The 27,162-nt window shown below is 42.0% G+C and overlaps 3 protein-coding genes across 5 annotated transcripts; all 3 read left to right on the top strand.

Annotated features, from left to right (window-relative positions):
• The first annotated feature begins 154 nt into the window (after nucleotides 1–154).
• znf653 (zinc finger protein 653) lies at nucleotides 155–6,908 on the top strand. Its single transcript, XM_056400823.1, has 10 exons — nucleotides 155–515; nucleotides 698–738; nucleotides 1,627–1,935; nucleotides 2,087–2,622; nucleotides 2,735–2,912; nucleotides 4,541–4,625; nucleotides 4,776–4,893; nucleotides 4,980–5,094; nucleotides 5,190–5,289; nucleotides 5,418–6,908. The coding sequence occupies exons 1-10, from the start codon at nucleotides 220–222 to the stop codon at nucleotides 5,593–5,595; spliced, it is 1,956 nt and encodes a 651-aa protein (XP_056256798.1). The 5' UTR covers nucleotides 155–219; the 3' UTR covers nucleotides 5,596–6,908.
• Nucleotides 6,909–9,638: 2,730 nt separating this feature from the next.
• On the top strand, nucleotides 9,639–14,510 carry tspan34b (tetraspanin 34b). Its single transcript, XM_056400475.1, has 8 exons — nucleotides 9,639–9,923; nucleotides 11,836–11,913; nucleotides 12,082–12,297; nucleotides 13,096–13,170; nucleotides 13,282–13,389; nucleotides 13,488–13,619; nucleotides 13,706–13,798; nucleotides 13,933–14,510. Exons 2-8 carry the CDS (start codon nucleotides 11,857–11,859, stop codon nucleotides 13,990–13,992), a joined length of 741 nt encoding a protein of 246 aa, XP_056256450.1. The 5' UTR covers nucleotides 9,639–9,923; nucleotides 11,836–11,856; the 3' UTR covers nucleotides 13,993–14,510.
• A 2,246-nt stretch (nucleotides 14,511–16,756) lies between these two features.
• On the top strand, nucleotides 16,757–27,113 carry zgc:158403 (tetratricopeptide repeat protein 39A). Of its 3 annotated transcripts, none has more exons than XM_056402213.1 (18): nucleotides 16,757–17,080; nucleotides 17,711–17,815; nucleotides 18,300–18,431; nucleotides 18,750–18,802; nucleotides 19,947–20,014; nucleotides 20,147–20,211; nucleotides 20,317–20,416; nucleotides 20,507–20,572; nucleotides 20,691–20,802; nucleotides 20,915–20,982; nucleotides 22,353–22,412; nucleotides 22,674–22,835; nucleotides 22,934–23,025; nucleotides 24,190–24,310; nucleotides 24,402–24,513; nucleotides 24,612–24,726; nucleotides 25,362–25,478; nucleotides 26,113–27,113. In XM_056402213.1, the coding sequence occupies exons 1-18, from the start codon at nucleotides 17,046–17,048 to the stop codon at nucleotides 26,219–26,221; spliced, it is 1,692 nt and encodes a 563-aa protein (XP_056258188.1). In that variant the 5' UTR covers nucleotides 16,757–17,045; the 3' UTR covers nucleotides 26,222–27,113. The 3 variants fall into 3 exon arrangements, with proteins under 3 accessions (XP_056258188.1, XP_056258189.1, XP_056258190.1); XM_056402214.1 differs by having other exon boundaries at nucleotides 16,758–17,080; nucleotides 20,691–20,799; XM_056402215.1 differs by lacking the exons at nucleotides 16,757–17,080; nucleotides 17,711–17,815 and having other exon boundaries at nucleotides 18,401–18,431; nucleotides 19,952–20,014.
• The last annotated feature ends 49 nt before the right edge of the window (nucleotides 27,114–27,162 follow it).

The following is a 27,162-nucleotide window of genomic DNA, read 5'->3' as shown; positions in this document are numbered from 1 at the left end:
GCCGCGGTTCTTCGGCGAGCAGGGAGGACATTTCTGTCAGTATTTTTTTTTACAGATATGCATTCATGTTGTTTACGACTGTGTTAATCTTTTTAGCAAAGTTTAAAAGCCCGTGCTGTGGGACGCAAGCTACAAAGGCGCCTCTATCGGTGCTTCCTGTGAGGTCTATGCAACTTCCGGAAAGTCGGGTAATCACAACATCAGCTGTTAACGGCCAAGATGGCGCATAGCCTGGCAGAGTTGGAGGTTCCCCTGGACACTGACCAAGCTGGGGACCAAGGGAAAGGTGTTTTGAGGCGCTGCAGGGGACGACCCAGGCTCACAGACACCGACCGAGCTCAGAGGCGACTTGAATCCCGAAAGAAGTACGATGTGAGGAGGGTGTACCTGGGAGAGTCGCACAAGCTGTGGAGTGAGCTCCGCAGACGGACCAGCCTGAGTGATGCTGGACTGGCAGAGTACCTGATCCTGCTCAACTCCACATATGGAGAAAAATACCAGCAGAAATACTGCGGGTAGGCATGGCCGTGGCCACTTTATTTCCACACGCTGACATTAGCTACCTCAAATTGCACGTTTTTGTCTTTATCAGGGCGGTCTGCTGTAATATTATAAGCTACTGCTGCCTCACTGCTGCTGGCAGCTTCATTGTTTTATTCTACTTAACTCTTGAAAATGATGCTATTCTGCATTGCAGGAAGAAGATTGCCCCTGAAGTCTCAGCAAAACAGAAAAAAGGTGAGTGTTGCCATTAACAGAAGGAGGATATTTCCCAAATCAGTCACACAGGTTTGGAAGGTGTGTGAAAGATGATTCTTAAAATATTTTTTAAGTAACTGAGTTAATTAGATTTGTTAAGTCAGACAAATCTGTTATTGACAATTCTCAGTCTGAGATTTGCTCTTCTGCTTTTTGCTCATGTGATGTGCAAAGTGGATGCAAGTGGTGAACTGATTTCATCAGGGCAACCTCATCCTCTATAGACTGAAGTTTCAGTCAGAAATAATAACTTCTATCTCATCATTTGACAAATTTGAAGTCAAACTCTTGACTCATCCCCCTGGAATTAGAACTGTAGCTTTTGATGATTGATTGATTAGTCAACTGGAAGAAAATAAATCTGCAAATATTTTAATACTCTATGATTCATTGACTTGAGTTTTTCAGGGACTGATGACAAACATTACCAAGTTCTGAAATAGGAGGTTTTTGCGCTTTTCTTTTTCTTATATGACAGTGAATCAAATATATTTGGATTTTTGAAGACGCAATGTAAAAATTATGATTCACCACTTTCAGACAACTTATAACCAAACTTTTAACAGAGAATATGAAAAGCTATTAGTTATTAATCAGCAGAACTGATGGGTAACGCTTAATATCTGATTTTCACCCATGAACTCAAAGTTCTGACTTGATATGACTTCATTAATTATGTCTTACTTCTTGTTTAATTGTCTTAGTATCTCATAATGTTGGTTTGCTATTAGTATTTATATTTTTTCAGTCAAGGAATCAACAAGGCATTGAAATCTAAAGAGCGGGATTTACATGCAGATTCTGAATTGACCAAATCCTCTTGAAATCCACTTCTTCACTCATCTGTCAACTTTCCTTGTTTCCCAGGCAGGAGGGACCGTGTGTCCAGCCTCCAGAGCCTCGTGTGTTGGTACCAGGAGCACTCGCGCTCCTGCCCTCACGAGCCACAGCTCAAGGCCCTGGAGCCCCAGCCCAACTTCTCCACCGCTGCTATCTGGCAGTGTGCCTCCAACCACTCATTTGTGCAATACCTTTTCTCACCACTGAGGGAGGCGAGTGACTCTGAACAGGAGGACGAAGTGGACGGAGAGGAGAATGCTGCAAACACAGACTTGCTGGTGGCTAAAGGCGAAGCGAGCAGGAGGAGAAGAAAAGAGGCTCACAAACAATTCAAAGGTGATCACTTTGTAGTTTTGCTCTTTGACTCATCATGTAGGGTTTGTAGTTTTGTTGTTGATATCATGAGTAGTTAAATGTTTACCAGTAGCTGGGGAATCCTGAATTCCTTGATGATCAACATGTTTTTTTTTTTTTCATCTTTCTGTAGACATGGGAGAAAATGTGGATGTTTCTGAGGTACAACATACAAGCATGAGCCCGATCGAAGAGTCCGCAGCTCTAAACCACCAACCCAGTATAGAGGCTTCTTCAAAGGTCGTCCCACTGACAGGGCAGCCCGTGTGGGAGATGGAGATGGTCATGGAGCGACAGCAGGGCTCCCCCGCTGCGGCGTTTCACTCCATCCCCTCAGAAGAGGAGGCTGAGGATCTGAGGCGAGGCGGAGACGAAGGGGAAGGAGGAGGAGAGAGACTCGGAGAAGAAGAAATCAGGACTTTACCACATGGTTACGATTGTGTTACCGTGGCGGCATCCTTAGCCGATAAACTGGAGAAGACGGATGAGGACTCGGTGCTGTCTCAGAGCTTGAGCGGCTCTGTCCAACTGGGCGCTCAGTCGCAGCTGTCGGTGCCCCCACCCATGCACGTACAAGAGCAGAGTGAGCTGTTTGACCCTCAGACTCTGCAGACGGTAGTGACCAGCTGTGAGATCCCTGACCAGAGGACGGCGTTGGAAGGCTCGCAGGTCGGTGAATGAGTATCTTGTAGAGATGTTTAAGTAGGACACACTACAGGAATGTGCTTTCGCTTTTCCTCAAAAGTTACTATTGTTTTTTCCGTTCTCTTGTCGTCCGCAGTTAATCATCATTACCGGCCCCAGCTATGAGGCCCTGGCGTCAGAGGGCATCCAGCTCAACATGGGCGGCGGAAACGTGGAGGAAGTCACCTGCACTGTCATCGGGGGCGTCACCTACAACCAGGTGTGCTCGTGTGACTCAAAAATCAGAACAGCAGAGGATGAAGACTCCATGACAGGTGTGCTGAAAGGGAATCTGGCTGCGGGGGGGGGGGCTGGACTGTGAATGTGGATGTAGTGTCTGAAAGTTTTTATACTATCAATTGAAACTACTGGCTTCCACGCTCATTTGCCGACAGCCCTGCATAATAATCATCTATGGATAGACTTGAATAAGCAGGTGGTCATTCATGATCTGTGCAAACATCCTGTCAATTGATCTGAACTGTAATAAGACTCATAACCAGGATACTGTGCCCAGGTGTGCACTCCACTCAAGCCACACACCCCCTGATCAGCTGAACAACAAATACAGAGGTAGAGGTTGTGATGTTCTACACATTGACATTAACGTTAAAGGATCCACCAGCTCAGGACCAGTCCAGGCATTTTTTTAAATTAAAATAGCCTCAATTTTGGTTATGAAGCCAGATGTTTGCTTAAATATCCATCTATCTATCTACTCTGCTGCTGTTGGTAAAAGAGTCTGTTTAGACCTTCCAGCAACAGCAGATTTACAGGAACATCCAATATGTAAATACTACATGACACTGAATGTAAAAGCATCATATGAAACCATTAAAGGAAGCAGTGTGGCAGGTTATATTTCCGTAATGCAACACTTTTCAGCACTATTCAAATATACCTAAATAGCTTTAATAGGTATGTGCCTGTACTATAAGCTGTATTATACAAACACAGTAAAATAAATATTGGATCATAAAACTTTATAGACATTTATAAATGATAGGGAGATGCTGATAATAGCTGCACCTCAGTTCAAAAACAACGGATAGACACTCAGAAAGCTGAATAATGTAATATTCACACAGGAATATGAATGACCAGGTTTCTTATGTTCCATATCATATCCTGATCCTCACTAAAACCTGCATTAGTTGTGGCAGAAACACTGGTTCTAATGTAAAGGAGCTACCTGCCAAGACACAGGCTAGTTGAGTGAAGTCGAATTAAACAAAAAATATCATTGAATTATTCAGCTGTGAAAAGGTCGTTCCACTCAGAGGCTCCAGTGGGTGTCAGAGACTAAAAATAGAACCACATCATGTCTACGTGGATTGATGAGACTGTAACCTTCCTCACATTAATACACGAAACAAACAGAAATGTCACTTTTCTGTCATGTAGTCGACATCGTTTGAGCTTTGACTGGCGCTCCTTTAATCACGTCACCTAGTGGCGCCCTCTTCTCCTGCAAAGATTTAATGACTCCCAACTGGAGAATTAGGGCCACCAGCTGTTTATCTTGACCCACTCAACTCCTAATATTCACATAACAGTAATGGTTGGAGGGGGATTATTGGGGGATTTCGGTGAAATTTTGTGCTAAATTTGAAGGTAAAACTGGCTAATGCAAATTGTGTTCATAACTGCTCTAAAAAAAACTTGAGACAAATTAAAGGGTCAAGTTTTCAGCATTGATCGTATACATGGCAACGATTGAGACTTGAAATCCTGTATTTATAGCACATATTTTCCCCCCAAGGCCCAGCACCCTTAAGAATAAAGATGTTGATTATAGTGAAAGTGATATGAAAGTCGTCAAGCTGCCAGTCCACAAGTCAGGAGACATTTAGATTCAGCTGAGTCATTTTGTAAATCGGGTTTTCACACCGTTTCTCTGCAGGGTTGAGTGACAAACAGCTGCTGCAGCCCACTGTTGACGCTCTGGAGCTGAGTGGTGACAGAGAACTGCAGAGGAGTCTGAGCAGGTTTGTGGCACACATTCTTTACATGGTGAAGTGACTTCCAGACAGATTGACAAGGAAGGATTTGAGGGTTAGGAGCTCTGCAGAGATATTAATCCAGCACCAGTTATTGTCCTCTTGTTGTAGTCTGCTCCACACTGTCTGTTTTCGCAGCGTCAGGTCAAAGAGGAACAGACGAGGCCCCGTCATTGAGGCCGATGGGATGCTCAAGATGTTCCACTGTCCATACGAGGGCTGCAGTCAAGTCTACGTAGCTATTAGCAGCTTTCAGGTACTACAACAGCTTTCATTCATATTTCATGCTTCAGTTTGTTTAGCAGAAGAATGAAATATCCTTTTTTTCCCCCTTATCTGTAGAATCACGTGAACCTAGTTCACAGGAAAGGGAGGACCAAGGTTTGTCCCCATCCAGGCTGCGGTAAAAAGTTCTACCTGTCGAACCACCTGCATCGCCATATGATCATCCATTCAGGTGGACGCACAAAGACACGCTTGTCATGTCAGAGTCTCATCTTCATAAACCTCCAAATGTAACTGGATCTTTTTTTTCTTTTTTTTTTTTTACAGGGGTAAGAGATTTCATCTGTGAGACATGTGGAAAATCCTTTAAGCGTAAGAATCACCTGGAGGTTCACAGGCGGACCCACACAGGAGAAACACCGCTCCAGTAAGTTAATAATGCTGAAAACATTTCTTGTTGTTACACAGTTAGAGTGTGTAAGAAGTGGCCCATAATCACTCCTGTTTTCTTCCCCGTTCCGTCCGTCTCGTCCTCTCACCCGCGTCATCTGTCAGATGTGAAATTTGTGGCTACCAGTGTCGCCAGCGTGCATCCCTGAACTGGCACATGAAGAAGCACACTCCAGAGGCCCACTACAACTTCACCTGTGAGTTCTGCGACAAGAGGTTCGAGAAGCTGGACAGTGTTAAATTCCACAAGCTAAAGAGCCACCCAGACAAGCAGGCAACCTGAGGCGCTCCAGCGCTGCTGATAGGAGCTAAACAGGTCGGCCCTCGAAAACCAAAGGAAGACTTCCAGTGAAGAGAAACAATTTCCTTTGCTTCCCATGTCTAGGATGATGTGAGCATCAACTGTGAAAACACAAGCAGTAGGTAAATGCAAAGTGAGCCTCTCTAACGGCTGTGCAGGACACAGCAGGAAAGAAAAGCTTAATCCACTGTTGATTAATGATGTCCAACTGACCATTCACTGAACCCCTTTCCCTAAACAGTGATCACCCAGTCCTAGTTAAACAACCATAACTAGGCTCAGCAGCTATGTCAAGCTTTGGATCTTTCCAAAACCAAAATCACAAGAGCAAAAGTGTAAGGAATGCATTAAATTATGTGTTTTTCTGTTTTAATGTAAGCTACAAGAGTTAGCATGGCTGGCTAACTAGCTTACTATCTGCAATAGTGGCCCGTTGTTGTTTCCAAGGGCAGCAACATTTCATACTACATTATTGTGGGGTTACAGGTTACAGGTTACAAGTTAAAAAAGCTCCATTCACAACCAGCACATCCACCGTTTAAACTTCCCCCACTGTTTGGGAGTTGATCCAGGATGCTATCAAAGCTGGGCTAATGTTAGCGGCGCTGTCCTGCTAACAAAAGTTTACATTCCAGCAACTGTAGCCAATCATAACTGAGATGGTGATATGTTCTCTAAACACCTTGGTTAATCCTCGTCAGAAAAGCAGTTTCTCTCTATAATATTAAAAGTAAAACATGGTGTTTCAAAGTATAATAAAAATGTAGCCTCTGTCTTGCTTGTCTGAGTGTGTAAGCTAAGCAGCTAACGTTGCGTTAGGAAAAAATAACAGTCTAATGGTACATTTTTCCTTATTATACTTTAAATACTAGGAGCTCTTAACTGCAATATAAGAACAATGCTGTTTCTTTATTACGTGTCTTCCACGTGGATCATCAGCTGATGAGGATACTGACTTTTTGCCTGAGACTTGCAGCTTTAGCCTCAGTCCTTTCATGTGTGTTAGCCACCAATTTCATATGACCCTTTTTACAGCTTTCTTGTGTTAAAATGAGTCAGTTTGAAGCGTCACAAAGTCGACTGGGAGACGGAGTTTTCAGCAGCTCATGGAGCTTACGTCAGCTAGCTTAATTAGCTAGCTCGTTAGAGCTGATAAAATCTACAGCTGTCAGCTAGGATGAGATGCTTGCTTTTTTTTTACTACCTCTGTCTGAAATCAACAATCCACAAAAAAATGTTCTGATATTACTACACATCGCTACCACGGTAAAGATTATATATACCTAACACAGGCGCTGCAGGGGGTGGGGATGGGGGTTGGGGTTTAGTGAACGGTCAATTAAAAGTTTGATACAAAATATTTTCCATTAAAGGAAGATTTTCTAGACACCTTGCAAAACACTGGTATGGTCCTTTAAAGATTAAGTATGGGTTAAATATAATTGCTCAGCCCATTAAAACACCACCAAAAAAAGATTATTGATGCCGACCAGTGTGGAGGGTAAAGATATGACTATAACAGTACATACAGTATATGTGTTAAATCTATTAAATAAATAACAATAAATTCAACGCTGTGAAATTGACACCACTTCTCGTAGTGTCACAAATAGAGGTTCTTTCATTTCAGTCATTCAAATTTGAGCAGCTGTTGTGTGGGCCAGCAGAGCAGTATTGATCTTACATTTTCCTATCATCTGTTTTCATCATCCCAGCGTCCTGACTCACAGGCACCAATGACAAAATCCTGTGAGTTTAATGTGACAATCTCAGGAAAATTCACCTCTGTCCTCTCATGTCCCTTTCTTGTGTTCTGTCTGTATTTTAGTCTCTAAGTAAATGCACTTTTTCTGTCTTCTGTCAGTTTTGTTAAATGATGAATCACTAAAATATATGAATATGACTCGTACTTGTATTCTACCTTTCTTTTTCTGAAATACATTTGTGAGACACAAATGATTAATAACATGCAACGTGTTCTTGCGTCTTGCATAATGCACTCTAAGGTGTGTGTGTGTGCATTTGTGATGAAGTGGGGGTGTGCATAAAAAGTAAGAAAGGGCATGAAAAGCATAAGTGTCATGAGACCTGGTCATAAAATGACTTCATAAATACTGGACCATTTTCAGTCTGCTGAACGTTGGACATGTAACTGGTTTCTGGATGTTTGTGTAAATAGAAGGTTTAGCTCAGGGCGACACACTCATAAGACTCACTCTTCATATAGGCCACATCCTCCTACTTTCTTTTTGCAGATGAGTCAGTCTTCCACATCTGTCACTCTCGGGATTGTGACGTTTAGTAGTTAAGGAAATATCACACCGTAAAATGTCTGAGGAGCATTGAGCTACAAGGAATTGCAAACAGCAACAACAGAAAAGAGAAACTGCAAGAAAAGCCATTCTCACACTGACATACCATGAATCTAACACAAGACACAAACCACATACAGATACACACCTTAGAAAACAAACAACTCTTAACTTGCTTAAGACTGAATGGATCAGAGTCAGTGATAAGGTTCAGAAATATAGGATAAAGCTGAATTACATTGGAAGCCGGTGAATTTGAATTTTGGAGTTTTAGGTTCAGCTTTGCATGTACATGTGAGGACTGTATTTTGAATGCGCTGGAGCCTTCCTATTATTTGTCAGTGTAATTATGAAAGAGAATACTCTACTGTTCTGTGGTTTGTGTAAATCAGCACACCTGCACCACGTCATCAACGCAAACAACTTCTTTTAACATGTCATGCAATGGAAAAACACTCACATTGGACCAGTGCAGCTTGAATGGTCGTGTTGCTCTCGGTTCAGATGGCGGGAGTTTCCCCACCCACTGTGGCCAGAAACAACTTGTTATACTAAATTTAAATTTAAATAAAATTTATTTAATTGACTTTTAGTTTGTTTATCAAGTGATACAAAACTGCTTTAGTTATATATTATTAATAGGATCGGAGTCCATGAGAAATGTTATGTATTGTGTCGCCTGCATATGTATAATAGTTTTGTGTTTTCTTTTAATTTTATCATGCAAGAGCATGTAGAGATTCAAAGGCAGTGGTCCTAGGATTGACCAGTGTAGCATATTTAATCAGAATAGCATAATCAACCATATTAAAGGAGTAAGGTCAATGGAAACTAAAATAGAAGTTCCCATTGAGCCACTGGTTATTATATCACCGTGAGTGTTTACTTTGATAAGGGTTATTTTAGCGCTATATTTAGAGCTGTAAGATATTTTATCCAATTGAAACTGAAACTTCATTTCTGACCTTGGAAACAGTAGTTGAGAAAACAATCTCACAAGGTCCATTTAGTAGCTTGTACCTGCAGCTTTTTATTGTTTTATTTATCATCTGCTTCAGCAGGTGACTTTTGACCATGAATTGCATTCTCCAAATTTTTTTGTGAGTGCTTTGATTGCTCAGAAAAGTGTAGACACTGAGAGCGCAATAATGGTAAAGGATATGGTGATGACCGAGCCAAACAGTGGAGTTAAAGGCTTTAAAACCAGGAGTGAACATGAGCTAAAAGACACTTTTCATATCATACATTGTCATTTGTCAAATGTATGCAACTTAAATGTTGCCAATTGGAACCATTTATGGATAAGAAGCAGTGGTCCTAAGACTGACCCTTGTGGAACCCCTGACACAGCGTTGTGCAAAAGACCAAACAACCAATGGAAACGTATAGATGGCATACTATAGATATAGATATAGATAATCATCCATCTATTAATACAAAACTTTTTCAGTATATGCTGAGGAAGGAAAAGCTTGTAAGAGGTCTGTTAATATTAATTAAAAATGGTCACATTATTTTGTCATATCTACAAACTGTCTTCAAAATAACACCTTCAAACAGAGACACACATGCTCGTTGGTGTTGCTGCACACAGGTGAGCTCTCTCTCTGTTCCCCTCCCTCCCTCATGAGCAACCAGCCTGACTCCATGGTGATGTGTGTTATTACTCAGCCGCTTTGGTCACGCCCACCTGCTCCCCTCCTCCCCTTCCAGTACTTATAACCAGCTGTGACTCTTAAAATAAGAGCAGAAAGCAGCAGAAAAAGTCACTTAGAAGCTCTTTCATATCAAGCAGAGTGACAGATCCACAGGAAGCGGCAGACAGAGAGCGTATTGTGGGTCATTTTCAGAGGGCAGAAGAATAATACACTCCTGTGCTCCTGTTATCTCACAGTCAGTCCGCTCCCACAGGAACAGCTTCCATCACCACAGTGAAGGTAAAGACGCTGAGCAGTGGCCCAGCCTCAGAGCACATCCTTGGATTTCCTCCTGTGAAAGGTAATAATGACTCAACTGAGACGAACTGTGTTTTTTAAATGTTAAATGTTTGCTTCTTCATGCGAGTTTTAGGTCCTTTGTTTATTTTTTCAAGTGCCGTACCAATGTAAGGAGGGATCCATCCAACAATGATCCTTTGTCCCCTGAGACCTGCCTCGAATTATTCTTCTCAAAGGCGTCCTTTGAGATTCATCTCGTCCGCTCTGTTTTTGATGGAAGTTGGACAGTCTGAGACAATTTAGAGCTTTTGTTGATCCAAGACCAACAAATGTAGATCATGTATCTGCTGATGAATTTCACACGTGGCATTAAGTAGGTCACATTCAGGCAAAAGCTTTCCCCTTTATTATATATGTGCTGCACGATATAAAGAAAAAGAGATGTTTCCCGTGCACACTGGCTCACTCTGAGATTTGCATGTGACTGGCTTGTTAATACATCACCAGGCTGACTTCTCTGTGTCACAGTGCAATCATTGACCATAAGGAAGTGGGAAAAGCTCAGAGGAGTGAAATGATAGAGGGAGTTTGTGGGAGTCAAGGCAACGGCTGTTTTTTCCTGAGGACATCTTGGCCCCCAAATATATGATTAACTTGATGACAACCAGCTTTACTGTATCAGCGTAAGTGGGCTAGATGAACTGACAAGTTACTTCCTGTTTTTGGTTAATTTCATATGTTGGTCTGAGCGTGTATTTGGTGAAGTTTTTAAGGAATTAAAAAATAACCATAAAGGCTGTGGTTGAATAGTTGGCATTAATTAAATAATAGAGAGAAGAGACCATGAGGGAGATCCCAGTTTTCAGAAAGCAGCCTGTTGCTACACACAATAGGGTTCTGCTCTGTCATTGTCCTTGTGGATAACAATTTGTCTGTTTTGTCACGCCACACAAAGAAGACTGTTCCCCTTCTGGGAGGTCCATACACACACACACACACACACACACACACACACACACACACACACACACACACACACACATTTGAAAGTGACAGTCTTGAAGTGACTCTAGAAGAGTGGAGGCTGTAAAAAGGGGGAGGTGGGAGGAGAAGATTCAGAGATAAAATACTGTTATTTGTGAGCCTGTGTTTTATGAGTCAGGATTATTGAGAAGGATTAATGTTATGCGTTTGTCCGAGCACACACACACAAATTTAAACAAATCTGTTTTTCTGTGTCGACAGATAAACAGGTAGTTAAAGGGATGTGATGTTGTAAAGTCCGACCTCCTCCCTGACTTTGATCCCAGAGAAATGGCTGTGATGGATCGGCTGGCCAACCACAAAGTTTTCTAAGCAAATTCACACACTGGAGTCCTTCTTTCTTCATCATGCAGCATAACGCTTACTGCATGCTGTAGCACCAATTTGACGAAAAAAAAAAGGGAAAGTTGCAAAAAGAAGAAACCTATCTGTAATTCCTAAATTTGCTTCATTTCCTCATTTGCATACCACCGTTTATCATTTAATTTCTGTAATGAATCACTTCCTAGAAAATATAGTGCGGTATACTTCCTCAATCGTCACCTCCCTAATGCTAAACCACACAAAGCCCTTACCCAAGTTCTTTGTTAGGTGATATGTGTCCTGTAAATGTCCTTGGAGTGGCAAAGAAAGGTGCGGGGCACTCTCGGTGTTTGAGAGAGATAAGTTATTAAGCTTTCAAAGGGTAAAAGGTGACGAGCTGGGAAAGTGGCAGGTGTTTTCCCCTCCCCGGCGCTCAGCCTCCCACCTCACAGGGAGGAGGAAACAGAACAGTCCCACTGTTAATTTGTCACCTAATTGGCAGTGCATAATAACTTGGTGACAAGCAGGACAACACATTAGCATGATGATTAATGTTGTACACACAAGTGGCTGTTACATGTGTCCAAAGGCAGCACATGACTGACAGTTTGTTTTTTTCCTCATAGGTTCAACAATCAGAAGCGAAGATGGGGTGTTTTGGATTCCTCAAAGTCATGATGTTTGTTTTCAATGGCATTATCTTTGTAAGTTTAATGACAAATGATTCAAAAATTATTAAATTTTCATTCATTTCACTTTTTACTTTTGCATTATGAAAAAATGTGCAAAAAAAAACTGCAAAATCAGTGGACTGCTCCTTCAATCTTGAAGCTTTTACCCATTTCTCCACTCTCCCCATCTCTCTCCATCAGTTGGCGGGTGCTGCCGTCCTGGGTGTTGGGATCTGGGTGAAGGTGGACAGCGGCTCCATCCTCGGCTTCCTTGGGAAAATTGAGAACGCGCCGTCAGAGCTCAGTCAGGTGCTCAACGTGGGCTACCTGTTGATTGCATTAGGAGCGCTGCTGGTCATCATAGGCTTTCTAGGCTGCTGCGGAGCTGTCAAAGAGAGCAAGTGTATGCTGCTGCTGGTAGGTTGATGTCTGCTACTTTATAAAGGGGTCAAAGAAAAGGTTTGAGCATAAGTTTAAACTACAGAAAAGTGTTGTTTTATTCTTTGGTTTTCGTACGGATAAGACACAGTGAGAAGCAAGAAGGAGAATAAGTCTGCTTTTCAAAATGTGAAACAGTTCCTTTAAAGGAGCTTTTAGAGGAAGACAAAAACAGTCTTCTCAGTTCTAACAAGTGAGCACTGATTTTGATATTTGAAAAGCCGGTTAAGTTTGGTCAAGTTGGTTGTTGTTTTGCTATTGCTACATAGCCAACGTTAGCATTAACTTACCAGTCTAGAAGAAACGTTGTCAGTTCAGCATCAAACTTCATTCCCTTACTCACCAACAGCTGTCTCCAGTGGTAGAAACCAACACCAACGTTACCTCTTGTTTCTATCACTTCTTTTCTTCTACTGAAGTTAGCATGCTAACCAGTTAGCGCGGCCCGCCTCGTCACTTTCTGATAGCGACTCACCGCAGCCTGCAATCCGCCTTGCAGACGTAGCGCTGCTCAGAGGGAGTATTACAACCTCTTGTTTTATAAACGCAACAATGGCTGAAGCTCTTGTCAATCACCACCACCTGCTCTCGACCTTCGGCCGCAGAGAAAACTTACAAATAGCCCACGTAAGCACCAACTGTCGGTGCATTCAAACCATAACAACAGTTTCAATATTCTACAGTATTAATTAAAACAATTTTTATTAGCTATTGGAAATGTTGGGTTTAATAATCCTCATTCCAATAAAACGAATGACACTCTGCTCTTTTCCACAGTTTTTTATCATAGTCTTGCTGGTCTTCATAGCGGAGGTTGCGGGAGCAGTGGTGATCTTGGTTTTCAGACCCTTGGTAAGTTATTAAAGAACATTTTCACACAGAGGATATTAGTAGCTGGATTATCACGACAGCTGTTAACCTTTGGTACACGGATGCAAAGGCTAGTGTATGTTTGTATTTCAGGCAGATGAGTTGATCCAGAAACTTGGCAAAGCAGCAGTTCAGAACATCAAGTCAGACTATGGGAGTAATCCAGACGTCACAGGACTGTGGAACACTACGATGAGCTCGGTACATCATCCTACTGCATAAACTACAAAATGTGATCTTTTTTGACACTGTTTCTCCAGTTCGTTGTGTGACTCTTACTCTCTTTGTTTCCGTATTAGTTAAAATGTTGTGGATTCTACAACGCCTCCGACTTCATAGACTCTCCATATTATGAGAGTCATGAAGAGCAATTCCCACCACAGTGCTGCCCGGGCAGTAACTCCTCATGTACTCAGGCAATGGCCGACACGGTACGGACTCAACCAACAAAAACATGATCCAAAACCATTTTGAATGAATAACTAACTCTTCTACCTCTGTTCTTTATTTTCCTCAGTCAATCACTGGTTGCTTCCCAAAGATCAAGAAGCTGATCGACGACAACACGGTGGTTATTGTGGCAGTGGCGCTGGGGATTGCAGCTCTGGAGGTATGACCTTATCTCGCCTTCGCTTCTTTTGTAGGGCCCATTTAAGAAAAAGCTGAAATTCATCAGAGAAATTATAAAATGGCATTTCTGTCTTTTTCTGTTTTTAATTTTTCTTTTACTAATATTCTTCCCAGGTATGTGCCATGGTCGTCTCCATGATCCTTTTCTGCAGAGTAAAATCAATGAGTGCCTAACTACAAATGGCGAAGACCTTAGAAGGATGATTTTAATCACTGGAGCCTTTCCGCTTCCTTTATCTCCTCTAGAGGAGTGAAGGGCTGTGCCTTTGTCTTGCATAAATGCCTCATCACCAAAGACAGTTAATGTCCAATCCTGTGCAATCAGAATTAATGAATGACATAACATTTATTTTTACTACATTGAAATCTATCTAATAGATATATAGATGTATATGAACGTATACTATATTTCTTAAGACAACTACACTTTACAAAACAGGCTACATAAACCAGAGATTGTTTTCAATGTCAAGCAGTGCTACTACCTGTGACACGTGGCCAGTCAATGAGGAATTACGTGATAACTGCGTTTACTGTGATAATGAAACAAAGGCTGGTCTGTTGGACACAGGAACCACTATTGTGAGATTTGTTGCCATAAGGCCGCTTGTAAAATAGCAACGGAAGTGATGCATTATTTCTATGTTTGTTGTATGTTGATCAATTTTGAAATAAAATGCAAAATATTTCTAGATGCTGGTGAGTTTTTGTGCTGTGTGACATCACAGGAGCTTTTAATGGGATGGAGAAGCTGAAAATCCTTCATGTATTTCCTCTTTTATCGTAATTTAACAAGGAAGCAGGTCTGACAACAAACGCATTGTCCACAAGCACATGCAGGTTGAAAGAGTTTAAATTATAAGTGCGCTATAGTTGTGGATATTAGTGCCACTCGGTGCCATTTGCCTGAAACTATTAAAAGCGAAACACACAAGCTCAGATTTTCCACCAAGACTTTCAGGACTTTGCGTAGATAAGAAAACATATAATACAGTAAGTTTGAATTTAGGATCAAGCTAATTGGTTTTGGTTTAGTTAGCATGATAAAAAAAATAATGTGTGTTAATGTGTAACTTGGAGCAAATGCTGTTTCCCCTACCTTTTAGATAAGTGAGCTTTCTGACGAGTTAGTTCTGGCAGGAAATGTCCTCATGCTGCGGGGACACTTGTGATCCTTGGAGTGAGTTGGTTAATGTATAAGTAAGTAATAAGTTTTAATCAAACTATCAAATGATCAGTTTTTACTGATGAATATACAAAGCAATAAAAACGGATGAAAAATGCTCCTGTATAGTGATAATGACATTTTATGAATCATATCTGCTAATTGCTTCTAACCACACACACTGGTTATGTTTGCGTGTGTGTGTGTGTGTGTGTGTGTGTGTGTGTGTGTCTGTATCTCGCCCTGGCTCCTTGAATTTATTGATATAGGGATGGTATTTCTACGAGACAGCGTTGTTTCATCTGACCATCTCTCAGTCAGCTCCACGTGCATTTAAAAAATAAACTGTCCACAAAAATGTTAAATTAATAATTGAAGAACCAGTAATGAATGGGTATAAATGAAAAGGGCCAGATAAGAGTAAGATTACTGCTTTCCGGAAGCCAGCAGTTTACTGTTAAATGATCACGTTCAAGTACAAATTAAACCAGTTTAATGCATTTTGTGTTTTGTCCCTCCCAGGCAGTTATCTTGCCCCCAGAGGGCCCTGCCTTCTCCCTTTGGTTTCTAACTTTAGAGGACAGTGCAGCAAGTTCACAAATATTCACCAATCTGTTCTGAGGTGCAGGAAAAACAAATGTGAATTCTTAAAAACGGTAGGGTTTTCTCATAAATGCACAATCCGTGATTACAATACAGTCTTCCATCCTCAAAGCATCTGGTGCAGAAAAATAAAAAGTATTTCATGTTTTGCATGCGAGTTGCGAGAGGTTGTATTTTTCTACAAATGAAAGAAAGAGCACACGCAGTGTCGTAGGACTGAAAACCCAGAGTTAAACCTGAAGTTACCTCGATAACCTCAGTACAAGCCTCGGGTCTCTGCTGGGTCACTTTGGACTGATGGAAACACCAATGAAGGAGCCTCAGTCTCCACTACACTGATACAGATACAATGACAGTAGCGCCCCCAAGTGTCTGCACTGTAAAAATACACGTGAACTGAGAGATGTGAATCTACATTTTGAGTAGGTGCTGAGTGACACCCAACTATTGACCCATAAATTTATAATTTATAACGAATTAATCAGTTATTTGGGACACACACACACACACACACACACACACACACACACACACACACACACACACACACCTCGCCTCAAGTAAAGTAATAGCCTACTTGGCAGTTTGTTTCCCACTGCCCTCGAGCAAAACTGATCTTCATCCTACTAAACTTATTATTCACATCCATATGTCATCTTGTGTAATGCTGAATTATTGCTGCGTTCAGGACACGTAGGAAACTACACACAAATGCTATTTAACTCCTTTCAACAAAGTTTAATATTTAGTGATTTTGCCAATGTTTCTTTTGCAAATACTTTTGTAATCATTGATATTAGCGCACTAGTCTTCTCGGGCTTCATTGATATTAACATGATTGACTAGTGATGTGATAATGTTACCGCGGGCATCCAAGTTGGTTTTCCGAGCTGATGATGTCATGTTTATGTTTCCAGCACAGAAGTTCCCGAGTTTTCCGTCAACTTGAACGCAGCATAATTAGCTTTACGATGATTTACTGAACCGTTTCAATCTCAAAGTTTGACAATTAATTTTTACCCCGCAGAAAAACAGAAGAAATTTATTATTATATTAAAAAAAACCCAAAAAAAAAACCGTTGTGCTGTTGGATACAACCTGGTCTAATTTAGCTGTTATCAGTCTTTCATTCAGTTGGTTTTATTCTGAGTTTCCAGTGTAATGTGTGCGTGGCAGCGGTGTCACAGAGGAGGAGTCAGGTGCGCCTCTATTGCGCACACTCACACTGTTGGATCCACACATACGAACGCACGCGTCTACCTCCGCTCCTTCCAAGCACTTTACCCGAGTTTAAACAACAGGCAAATCTTTATTACCTAACGCCAGCTTCGATGTCACCGGTCTAGTTTGAGCGCTTAGTTTTTACGGTGTGAATCCTGGACGCGTCTTGATCTCCTGCGACTACCTCTGAGCTCCTAACCTAACAGGTGTTGGGGGGCACGCCGCCCGGAGAGCGAACATGTCCAATGGGAAAGACGCAAATGCTTCAGTTAAGTGAGTACACGCAACTGAGAATTCACAGAGACGCTAAAAGTCAAGACTTCTCCCACCACAAGTCAGACGTTGTGTTGATATCCTGGTGGTCGGGTAACCGGTTTATATTTGCTCTCTGGATCAGCTGGTGAGATCATGTTGAGCTCGGCAAAAGGAAAAAAAAAAAAAACTGCACAGGAAATTAAAAAAAAACAAACAAAACTTGTTCACCTGCAGCAGGAAATGATAATGAACCGCATCTGGTGTTTTGTCGTTGTCTGCCAATGATAGATCGAGCTTTGTCATGAGAATGGCAAGTGAATTAAAGTCGCAGCTGGAGGGGGGTTTACTGCATCAGGAAGGAGTGTAGTGTAGTTCTGCATGCTTTCAGTGACTGATGAGGACGGAGGGGGTTTTCCAGTTCCCATCAGCGTCTCCGGAAACAAAACTACTGATGCTTAATGGATAAATCTTAATTTTCGATGATAGAGTCTCTGTTTCATAAAAAATACTTAAAAACTCAAATGCATACTAATCATTGAGTAAACAAATGGATCCTGCATGTCAATCAATGACACACAGCTCAGTTACAGCTCAGTTTGCATTTGTTATGTGTGTCTTTTTTAAATCCCTGTTTGCACTGTGTGGCAGATCCTCACAGATGACCCTGAAAGAGTGTCTGGATGAATGTGTGGAGGCCTTGGATCTCTTCCTTAACAACCACTTCAGCGAGAGCCTGGAGAGGCTGCGGCCAAGGTAACAGAATAATCCTGAGTCATGTTTGTCTCTACAGAGGTTTGAAGCAGCTGTTACTGTTTGAGCTGAAGCTGGTACTATGTTGTTAGTATGATCTCAGCAGTATTCGGCCTCTGCTGATGTTAAGAAACTTCTGTGGTTATGAACTGTGAAGTTGTGCGTTTCCTGTCTGCCAAGACTTGAGGGTGGCCCTGGCAGGCTTCAGTTCTCCAGGATGTGAAGTGTTTGCTGAGGCTGACGCCCAAGGTTTGAGTGACCGAATAGCCAGGAGAATGGCAGCCCTGCAAAATAAACACGATGCACAAGACGGATTGGGATGGTGGAGCAGATAGGGAGAATAAAGAGAGGAAGATATTTACTCTTATCTTTTCTCAACAGGAAAATGCGCAGGTCACACGGTAGCTGTCCTCCTAACATTACCTCTGTTTGCTCACGGTGTGATGCGTGTGATGTTGATCCTGCGACTCCCATGTTTTCTGTGTAGGGTGAATGAGAGTATGTACCATGCTCTTATCTACGCCACTGTGCTGGAAATGCAGGCCATGATGACGTTCCAGCACGATGACATCAGCAACGCAGGAAATACCATGAAGAGTGCCCAGGAGGTCTGTCAGAGGTCAGGACGTCCCGTCATTGTAGACTGTGGATCATTTTCACCAGCTTCGGTCTAAAAGCAGACGATCATTTCATTCATTTCATAGACTGTAATTAAGGCTCCACATCTTTTTAAGCACCTCAGCTGTAAGAGGCAAATTTACATGAGTGCATTTACATGGCTCGTCTCTACTGATTTGACTGTGTCTTTATGAGAGAAGCAACAATGAAGTGGCTGTAAAGATAGCAGAATTGGACACATGTAATGTAACGGATGAGTGTTGTGTCAGAAAAGATGCGGTTATAGTCACAGGAATAGAAATGTTGTTTGCTGTTTCAGGTTTCGACAGAAATCCCCAGGTTTGGCCAACAAGTCGGAATCACTTACTGAAGGTAAAAGGCTTGAAGATCTCCCCACCTGCATCCCCTGCACCCCCAGCACCCTCTGCACCCCCTGCAGCCCCTGCAGCCCCAGCACCCTCTGCACCCTCTGCACCCTCTGCACCCCCAGCACCCTCTGCACCCCCCGCATCCCCTGCACCCTCTGCCCCCCCCGCTGTTTGTTATTGTACTTGTAACTGTCAACAGAGACATCAGCTTGACTGTGGTGCTTTATGATAATAGCTAGCATCAGCATACTAACATGCTCTTAGCATCCTAGCATGCAGTCATTTGCTAACTGGCACTGACCATAGAGTACAGCAGAGGCTGATGGGAATGTCATTAGTTTTGCATATGTTTGATCATTAAAACCAGAGTACTGGACAAATTTCAAACTGATGATGGTGCCAGAGGATTATAATTCATCCTCAGGGGAACAAGTATGTCTCTGCCAAATTTCATGACAATGCATTAAACAGTTATTTAACTATTTCACTCAAAACCACAAATGTAAACCGTATGTCGGCAGTAGAGGAAAAGTCAGAGGATTAAACATAATATGTCTGTAGAAAATGTCGTGGTAATCCAGCCAATAGTTGTTGAGCTATTGCAGTCTGAACCAAAGCAGTTGGCTGACAGAGTGATATGATCGTCCCTTGAGCCATGCTGCCTGTGAGGCTAAAGAAGATTCTTAAGCATTGTTAGCATATTAGTGATGGTGGGAAAAGCTAGACAATTGAAATGAAGAAGAGTCGTCCAGTGGATTAATGCACCCAGACAGAATTGTCTTCTTTCCATGGAGAAGGAAACCGTTTCCACAGCTGTAGTGGTGCCGAATTGACCTGATGAAAGATTTATCTTTTTAGATAAATCTATCGGGTTGACTTTTACAAATGTCAGAGGAAGATCCAGTAGAATCTGTACGTGCAAATTCAGGAAGAAACTGATTTTTCTTCTTAATCTACTCCTCAAAAGTGATGAAGTCAGGTAGAAGAGTGGAAGGTCAAGTCTAGAAGCTCCTGTCCTGTAGATTAAACTCATAGCAACAGCTGGATTTTATGCTTTATTGCTCCTTGACCATTCATTATTGTATGTTATTTATTCATGTTTGTGTGTGTGTGTGTGTGTATTTGTGTGTATGGATGTGTTTTTGCAGTGCAGCTTCATGCTGAAGTGTGTTATGCAGAGTGCCAACTCCAAAGAGCTGCTCTCACCTTCTTACAGGTGCAGTAAAACACTCCACCTTTTAAAACAAAGTGTTTTTAAGAAATGTCAATTAAATAAATGGCTTGAAAGTGGAACTTAGATTTGTAGAACTCTAACTCAAATGACTGCATGCGGGATTTTCTTTCACAGGATGAGAACATGGTGAGTTTCATCAAAGGAGGGATCAAAGTACGAAACAGTTACCTGATTTACAAGTAAGTAAACAAAGAGAAAAACAGGCCTTATGTTTAGTGAATGTCAGTATTGGGTTTCTATACTGAGCTGTGGTGTGTATAACATAATTGCCTTTTTTCATCCAGAGACCTGCATTCCTTCATAAAATCTCACAACTGTCTCAAAGGACCCAGCCACAGTCACTTAGAGGGAGGGATATCATTTGGAATAGGGGCGTTTAATCTGGTATGTCACTGAAGTATCTTTAAACGCTGCAGGTTGACGACGTGTCGTGCGTTTGAACCCCAGAGTTCATCGGTTCTTCTTTCTCCACAGACGCTCTCTCTATTCCCCCCGCGGATACTCAGAGTTTTGGAGTTTGCAGGCTTTTCAGGAGACAAGGTGTGATGTGCATTCATTATGTTCTCACTCATTAAAACGAACAACTCACCCGTGTGCATATCAGTTCATGTACGCGATGCACTCATGCACGTTTTCTGCATGTGTGGTCCTGGTGTAGGAATATGGTCTGTCCCTGCTGCGTGACGGTGCCACGGGGATGAATCTGCGCTCCATGCTGTGTGCTCTGCTCCTGCTCTGCTACTACACCTTTCTCACCTTCATACTAGGTAGTGCTGTACCGCATCCATACATTACATGCGTCCCGAGATTCAAATGCTATTATCATATCGTATATCATTTCATATATCATATCGTATATATCTTTGTTCTTATCCTCCACAGGGACAGGGGAGGGCGAGGTGGCTGAGGCTGAAAGTCTGCTCAAACCTTTCCGGCTTCGCTACCCGCGGGTGAGTAGGAACACGAAAACCCGAAAATCACTTTGTATGAAAAGCTTGGGACTTTCTGTCTGGCAATGAAAGTGTAAACACACATCAGGGGTGTGTGGCGTTCTCGTGCAATTGTGTCTTCACAGACGTTTAAGCTTTGAATGTAAGGAGCGGTTTGGTTTGGGGTTTTTTTTTGTTTTTTTTTGTCAGCAGCTGGAAAAAAAATCCTGTGACCAGCAACTAAACCTGGAGAAATCAGTTCATCGCTACAATTCATGGATTTGCTTGCGGATGCCAAAAAAAATCTGTGGTGAACTTTGACCTTTCAGTATCGCTGTTAACCAATAGCAAGCAGAGTTCAAAATGGAGGAAGTGATCGTAGCTTATTAGCTGTTTTATTTACTCGCCAAAGTCATTTCTGAGATCTTGAAAAGTCAGAGGAGGTAACTTTCTGATTAAACACTGACCCACTGTGCTTGCCGTACCGATTGTTTTCTTGTGCAGGAAGGGGGTTTTAAAGTGGTTTAGATCATCTGATTAACGACCTGTCATCTAACTGTTCTATTTCTGGCCTATTTCAACTTATATTTAACAGTCAATCATCTCAGAAATCTGAAAAGTGAGAAGAATTCTGTCATAATTGTTAGAAATGAGGCCAAAACTACAAAAACAAGATCCAGGTTGAGATAAACCTGGTTTTAAATGATCCTTTTTATTGTTAATGAATTCAGGCTGTGGTTTGTGATTTTAGGATTACATCTTGTTCTTTGTGTTGGTGCTTCGTAGTTCCTCATTCAAACTTTTGTTCTCTTTTCTCCGACCGCCACCTAAACTTCTTCACATCATTGTTCTGTCAGTCTTTCTATTTTTACACCTTCTTGCGTCTTACTCTTTGTCAGCGCTTTCTCACACCTCCCTCCCTCCACTCACATTGCATCTCTTTTCTTTTATTTCTATCATGTAGTCACACGCGTAGATTCTCCCACACCCTGATTTCTTTCCTCTGACACTCACTCCACCTTCCACTCACGCAGTCCCTCGTGTTCCCTGGATCCTGACGCCATCCGTCCTTCGTTTATGTGTACTCGCACGCCTCCGTGCTATCACTCCGCTTGACACTCCTGTAACTTCACAATCCCCGTTCTCTGCTCCACCTTTTATCTACATGCCAGCCCTTCCCAGAGAGCAAACTCAAAGCTCTGACACAGTGTGTACCAAACCCAAAATACAAGCGTCTTGGTTAAACACTGACGAGAGTAATTGTTGGACAGTAGGTCTTCTAGAAGAAAGATGAGAATCTAACGCAATAAGCTGCCAGTCAGCTGTAATACTGAAACATTAGAGGCTGAAATAAAATGTTATGATTTGTATTTTGTTTCTCTTTTGTCCAGGGAGCGATATTCCTCTTCTTTGCAGGCAGGACTGAGGAGATCAAAGGAAACATTGATGAGGTGTGTTTAGGAAAATGGCTGGAAATGATGACGACTTGGTGTTTCATTACCTGTACATTTGTTTTTAATGCAGTATTATGTTCTCACACACTTTACATAATAGCAAGTAATAGCACCTTGTTACTATGGTAACATTATTGCTATGTTTTAGCCAGTGAGCTGCGAAGGACCAGCGCGAATGTTGATATTTAACACGCGATATACCTCAAATGTGAAACATCATTACTCTGCTGTACGGTGTCATTTCACCGATGCTCCCAGGCGGTGGCGCTGTTTGAAGATGGCTGCAAGGCCCAGCAGGCGTGGAAGCAGTTCCACCACATGTGCTACTGGGAGCTGATGTGGTGCTTCACCTACAAACGAGCGTGGAAGATGGCCTACTTCTATGCAGACCTGCTGAGCCAGGAGAGCCGCTGGTCCAAGGTACAGCGAAGTTTCTCCTTTTTTTTCTTTTTTTAATCCTGTCAAACATCTTGAGGAACAAAAAGCGTGAATGCTGTCTGTATGCTTGTCTCTGTTAGGCCATGTATGTGTACATGAAAGCTGCTTACCTCAGTATGCTGCCTAAGGATGAGGCCAGGCCGTTTGGGGAGGACGAGGTACAACTCTTCAGGTAAATACGCCGTAATTTTTTCATGTTGTGTCTTAGCAACAGACTGCAATTGTCCTTACGCTCATAGCATATTTACTTTTTTTTTTACCAATCTGTATATGTAGACAAACAGCTGCTACGCAAATGGCATTGTTCACATACGGTAATTGTGTTTGAACTTTGTGAGAACACTCAGGATTATAAAGTGTATACGCAAGGGGTGGATCAGGCCTAAATCCTCCCTGACCAAAGCTGCAATGTCTTCTGGGAGAGCTTACACACAACATAAACACTTGAGGAGGTTACTATGTAAAACATTAAAGGTCACCTCCAGACATTTTCTGAGACCTTTAAAATAAATGAAAAAGTTAAGGTATTGTTGGTGATTGGCTTCCAAACTAGTTGGGATGTCACACAGTGACATAGTGTATGTGTGTGTCCACGTATTAAACTCAGATTTAATGTGAGCACAGAGAAACTTTCCCCTCCAGCAGAGGATGAAATGCATTGAAACACCTCATATACGTCATTCTGTCAAACATCCAGTTGAAGTAACACTAAGCAAAGTCATTTCTGAGTTGAGGGGGACTTTAACTTTGAGATCATGGCAGTAAAATTGCTTCTCCTGTTCAGAGTCTGATACTGACCTTACTCCAACATGTTCTACATGAGGTGACAACGCGTCACTTTTGTATTAAAGGAGCAATTTGTAAGTTAGCATTAGCATTAACAGCTGTTTACTAACCAGTCTAGAAGAAACGTTATGAGTTCAGCATCAAGCTTCATTCCTTTACTCGCCAACAGCTGTCTGCAGAGGTGGAAAGCAACACCAATATTAACTCTATCATGTCTTTACCTCTACTGAGCATGCTAGCATGCTAACCAGCTAGCCCCGGCCCATCTAGTCACTTTCTGATAGTGACTCACTGTAGCCTCCAATCTGCCTTGAAGACGTAGCGCTGCTCAGAGGGAGTTTTATAACCTCTTGCCTTGTAAATGCAACGATGAGCGAAGCTCTTGTCAAGTGACAATCACCTCCACCTGGGTGATTCAAATGGCCCCTATAAAAGCTTACCACTTGGTAAATAAACGCAGGTATAAAAGCAAATACATCCAAAGTTTCACTAATTCAGACCTCGTGCTTTCTTTCCAAATTTACCTTTATTATTTTCCTGTGTCTTTTAGACAAGTGCCAACCTTCAAGCAGAAGATAGCAGGGAAGTCTCCTCCGACTGAGAAGTTTGCTATTCGTAAAGCCAGACGCTACAAGGCTCAACGCCCAGTCAAGCTGCCAGTACCAGTGCTGGTAAAGCTTCACACACAAAAAACACACACAACGGGCTGTATGTTTGACTCACAGAGCCGTCCAATATATATATATATCTTTTTCATCACAGGAGATGATGTACATGTGGAATGGTTTCAGTATGATCAGCAAACGACCAGAGCTGACTGAAGGCATGATGCAGACTTTGGTGGAGGCAGAGCGCTCCCTGCTGGAGGCTCCTGGTAATAGAGCACATCCCAAACCGGGAAACCCCCCCACCACCACCTTTTTTCAATATAACTTAAGACAAGGCTGAAGGTGTGTGCTCTGTCTTCTACAGAGAACGAGTATTCGGTGGACGACCGCTGTGTGATTCACCTTCTGAAGGGTCTGTGTTTGAAGAACCAGGGTTTACTCCAGGCTGCTGAGGAGTGCTTTAACAAAGTGTGTTCCAGGTGAGCTGCAGTGGATTCGTTTTTTGTTACCTGCTCACACACGGAAACCATCCTCCTAGAAATCCATGAATCCTCTGTGAACGGAGAATCACCGGTCTTTGCACTGCATGTGAAAAGATAATTGCTTTTTTTGTGAGCTTGGATTTGTCTTGTTGAATTTGGCCAGAAAACTACTAAACTTTTCAAAATTTCCCTCCATCATTCACAGAGTACCAATAAAAACACAAACAGTTCCAAAATCATCCGAAAAAGTTTTCTTTCCTAATGTCTGTCTAAGGGCAGCTCTTGAGCGGATGTACTGGTAGTCACAGAATCCTCTCAACTTACCTTCCAAGTCACACAGTGAACGTCTGTAATGCAGTCATGAATGGGATCACTCCTCGTTGAAATCACGACACGCTCATGACCGAGGAAACTTTCAAACAGGTCTTGTGAGAAACATTTGTTTCCTCATTCATCTCAAGAGTGAAGTCAGTCGACCTGCGCGGAAAAACAAATCACAGCTGTTCAGCAGCATTACTGAGGATGTCACGTGCAGTGCAGTACCAAGGTCCTGACTTTAAATATGTGTAAAATGAGACTGTAAGTGACAGCAACGTAATTACGCAATTCACCTTCTGTCTGTGCGTTTTCAGTGAAAAGAAGATCAAGTTTGACCACTACCTGGTGCCCAACTCCCTGGTGGAGCTCAGTCTGCTCTACATAGACCAGGGCAGAAGGGAAGAGGCTATTAAACTGCTGCAGAAGGCCAAGTAAGTGACTCCTTTACAGCAGCTTCATTGCTGCATGCACCATCACACGTGACCAAGTAGAACATGTTATTTTAACTCTTGTACCTATGGAATATGTGCATTTAACACAGAGATGCTGTGTTTTCTGCAGCCTGCATAACTTACACATGCAGCATTTGAGAGTACGAATCATTCTGTTTAGTAATGCAAAACACTAATGTAGTTATTACTGTGTGCAAACGATCAAACATTACCCTGCAGGTTCTGTACAGACCTTTTGTTTACAGAGGATTTTGGTGATGTTAGCAGAAATCTAAGCTCTTATCCAGCCGCCTTCTAACTGAACTAGACCACAGGTTGTACCTCACACCGCTGCACATTTTTGCATCCACTTGTCAAGCTGAGAATGGACCCAACACTTTCCAAGTCAGTTGGACAGGAAATGTGCTGCATGCAGGAACACTAGAGGTCGCCATTTGCCTGTTAATGTAGGTCTACGTAGACCGTCCTCAACATTATCCACTCACTGGGGTAATGATATGTTATCAACTTTATATGGAAGGTGTCATTGTTGCTTGTCTGGGCGGAACAAGAGCACAGCATGTGCAAAGTAAATTACCCGCTGTCTAACCGTGTGTGCTGTTTTACCTCCTAGACAAAACTACAAGGATTACTCGATGGAGTCTCGTACACAGTTCAGGGTGCACGCCGCTCTGGCCAAACTGAAGGCCGACCCTGGTGAAGATGAGGACACTCATCTGTAAAAAAAAAAAAAAAAAAAAAAAAAGACCTTTCTTCATGGCTGCAGAGGCTCTTCACAGTGGACCCTCCATTTCCCTCACACTGTTGACTGTTTTTAACTTGATACCCATTTTTTTTTTTTTTTTTTTAACCTCTATGCATCTTTTTCAACCAGTGAATACTGAGTGTTTTATCTTTGTGCTGGGATACCTTTTCAGGTATTTTTGCATCACAGTGTGCGCCAACACCTCACTGGACAAAGGTATAACCTGATTATTTACAAGAGCGGTCCCGTTCACACAAAGGCTTCAAAGAGAATTGAACGTGGCAAATTGAAACTTCAAGTTGAGGGACGTTGAATTTCACTGTCTTCCGTAGGTTAACACAGACTTGAGTGTATATAGAGTAGACGTTTTATTTTATGGATGTTTTTATCGTTTACATTGAATATTAAACTACACTAAATCTTAATCAACAGCTGATTGATATCACTATAAATAGTAAATGTAATAAATTTTGACTTAATGAAAGGTATTGTAATGACTTTATTTTGCTGTATAGTAAGAGCTCTATATGATTATCACCAAACTGCATAACTTAAGCTCTAACATGTTAGGAAGATTTTTTTTTGATGTGTTCATGGTATTTCACACACAGCTGCACAAACATTTTATGCAAAATTGTTTTAGAACATAATTTAGTTATTAGTTGACAAGCTTGGATAATTTTATGACCCACAGTCGCAGCCAGTATTCTGTGCTCCCTGACAAACGCATTGTCACTGCATCTGTCCCGGCCTGTTCACTTGCAGAGGAAATTGATGGAAGCATGACACGGATAAACAGGTGAAACTGCTGCTGTTCTTAACTCTCACCATCTTGGTGTGTTTGAATTAATTAAAATTCAGTGTTTGGACGTATCTGGATCGGTGCGTGTACTTTCCAAAAACTTTCAAATGTCTAAA

This window comes from Seriola aureovittata, chromosome 17, assembly GCF_021018895.1.
Source record: "Seriola aureovittata isolate HTS-2021-v1 ecotype China chromosome 17, ASM2101889v1, whole genome shotgun sequence".
Lineage (NCBI taxonomy): Eukaryota > Metazoa > Chordata > Actinopteri > Carangiformes > Carangidae > Seriola > Seriola aureovittata.
This window is presented reverse-complemented; position numbering and strand designations above follow the sequence as displayed.

What these genes read in the sequence shown, in the direction of transcription:
- zgc:158403 (XM_056402213.1), top strand. Translation starts at nt 17,046, where the DNA reads ATGTCCAATGGGAAAGACGCAAATGCTTCAGTTAA. An exon ending in GCCCAGGAGGTCTGTCAGAG is followed by an intron (nt 18,432 to 18,749) that starts GTCAGGACGTCC and finishes TTGCTGTTTCAG; the next exon opens with GTTTCGACAGAAATCCCCAG. An exon ending in TCAAAGGAAACATTGATGAG is followed by an intron (nt 22,413 to 22,673) that starts GTGTGTTTAGGA and finishes CGATGCTCCCAG; the next exon opens with GCGGTGGCGCTGTTTGAAGA.
- znf653 (XM_056400823.1), top strand. Translation starts at nt 220, where the DNA reads ATGGCGCATAGCCTGGCAGAGTTGGAGGTTCCCCTGGACACTGACCAA. An exon ending in TAGCTATTAGCAGCTTTCAG is followed by an intron (nt 4,894 to 4,979) that starts GTACTACAACAG and finishes CCTTATCTGTAG; the next exon opens with AATCACGTGAACCTAGTTCA. An exon ending in ACAGGAGAAACACCGCTCCA is followed by an intron (nt 5,290 to 5,417) that starts GTAAGTTAATAA and finishes GTCATCTGTCAG; the next exon opens with ATGTGAAATTTGTGGCTACC.
- tspan34b (XM_056400475.1), top strand. Translation starts at nt 11,857, where the DNA reads ATGGGGTGTTTTGGATTCCTCAAAGTCATGATGTTTGTTTTCAATGGC. An exon ending in TCTTGGTTTTCAGACCCTTG is followed by an intron (nt 13,171 to 13,281) that starts GTAAGTTATTAA and finishes TTTGTATTTCAG; the next exon opens with GCAGATGAGTTGATCCAGAA. An exon ending in TGGGGATTGCAGCTCTGGAG is followed by an intron (nt 13,799 to 13,932) that starts GTATGACCTTAT and finishes TATTCTTCCCAG; the next exon opens with GTATGTGCCATGGTCGTCTC.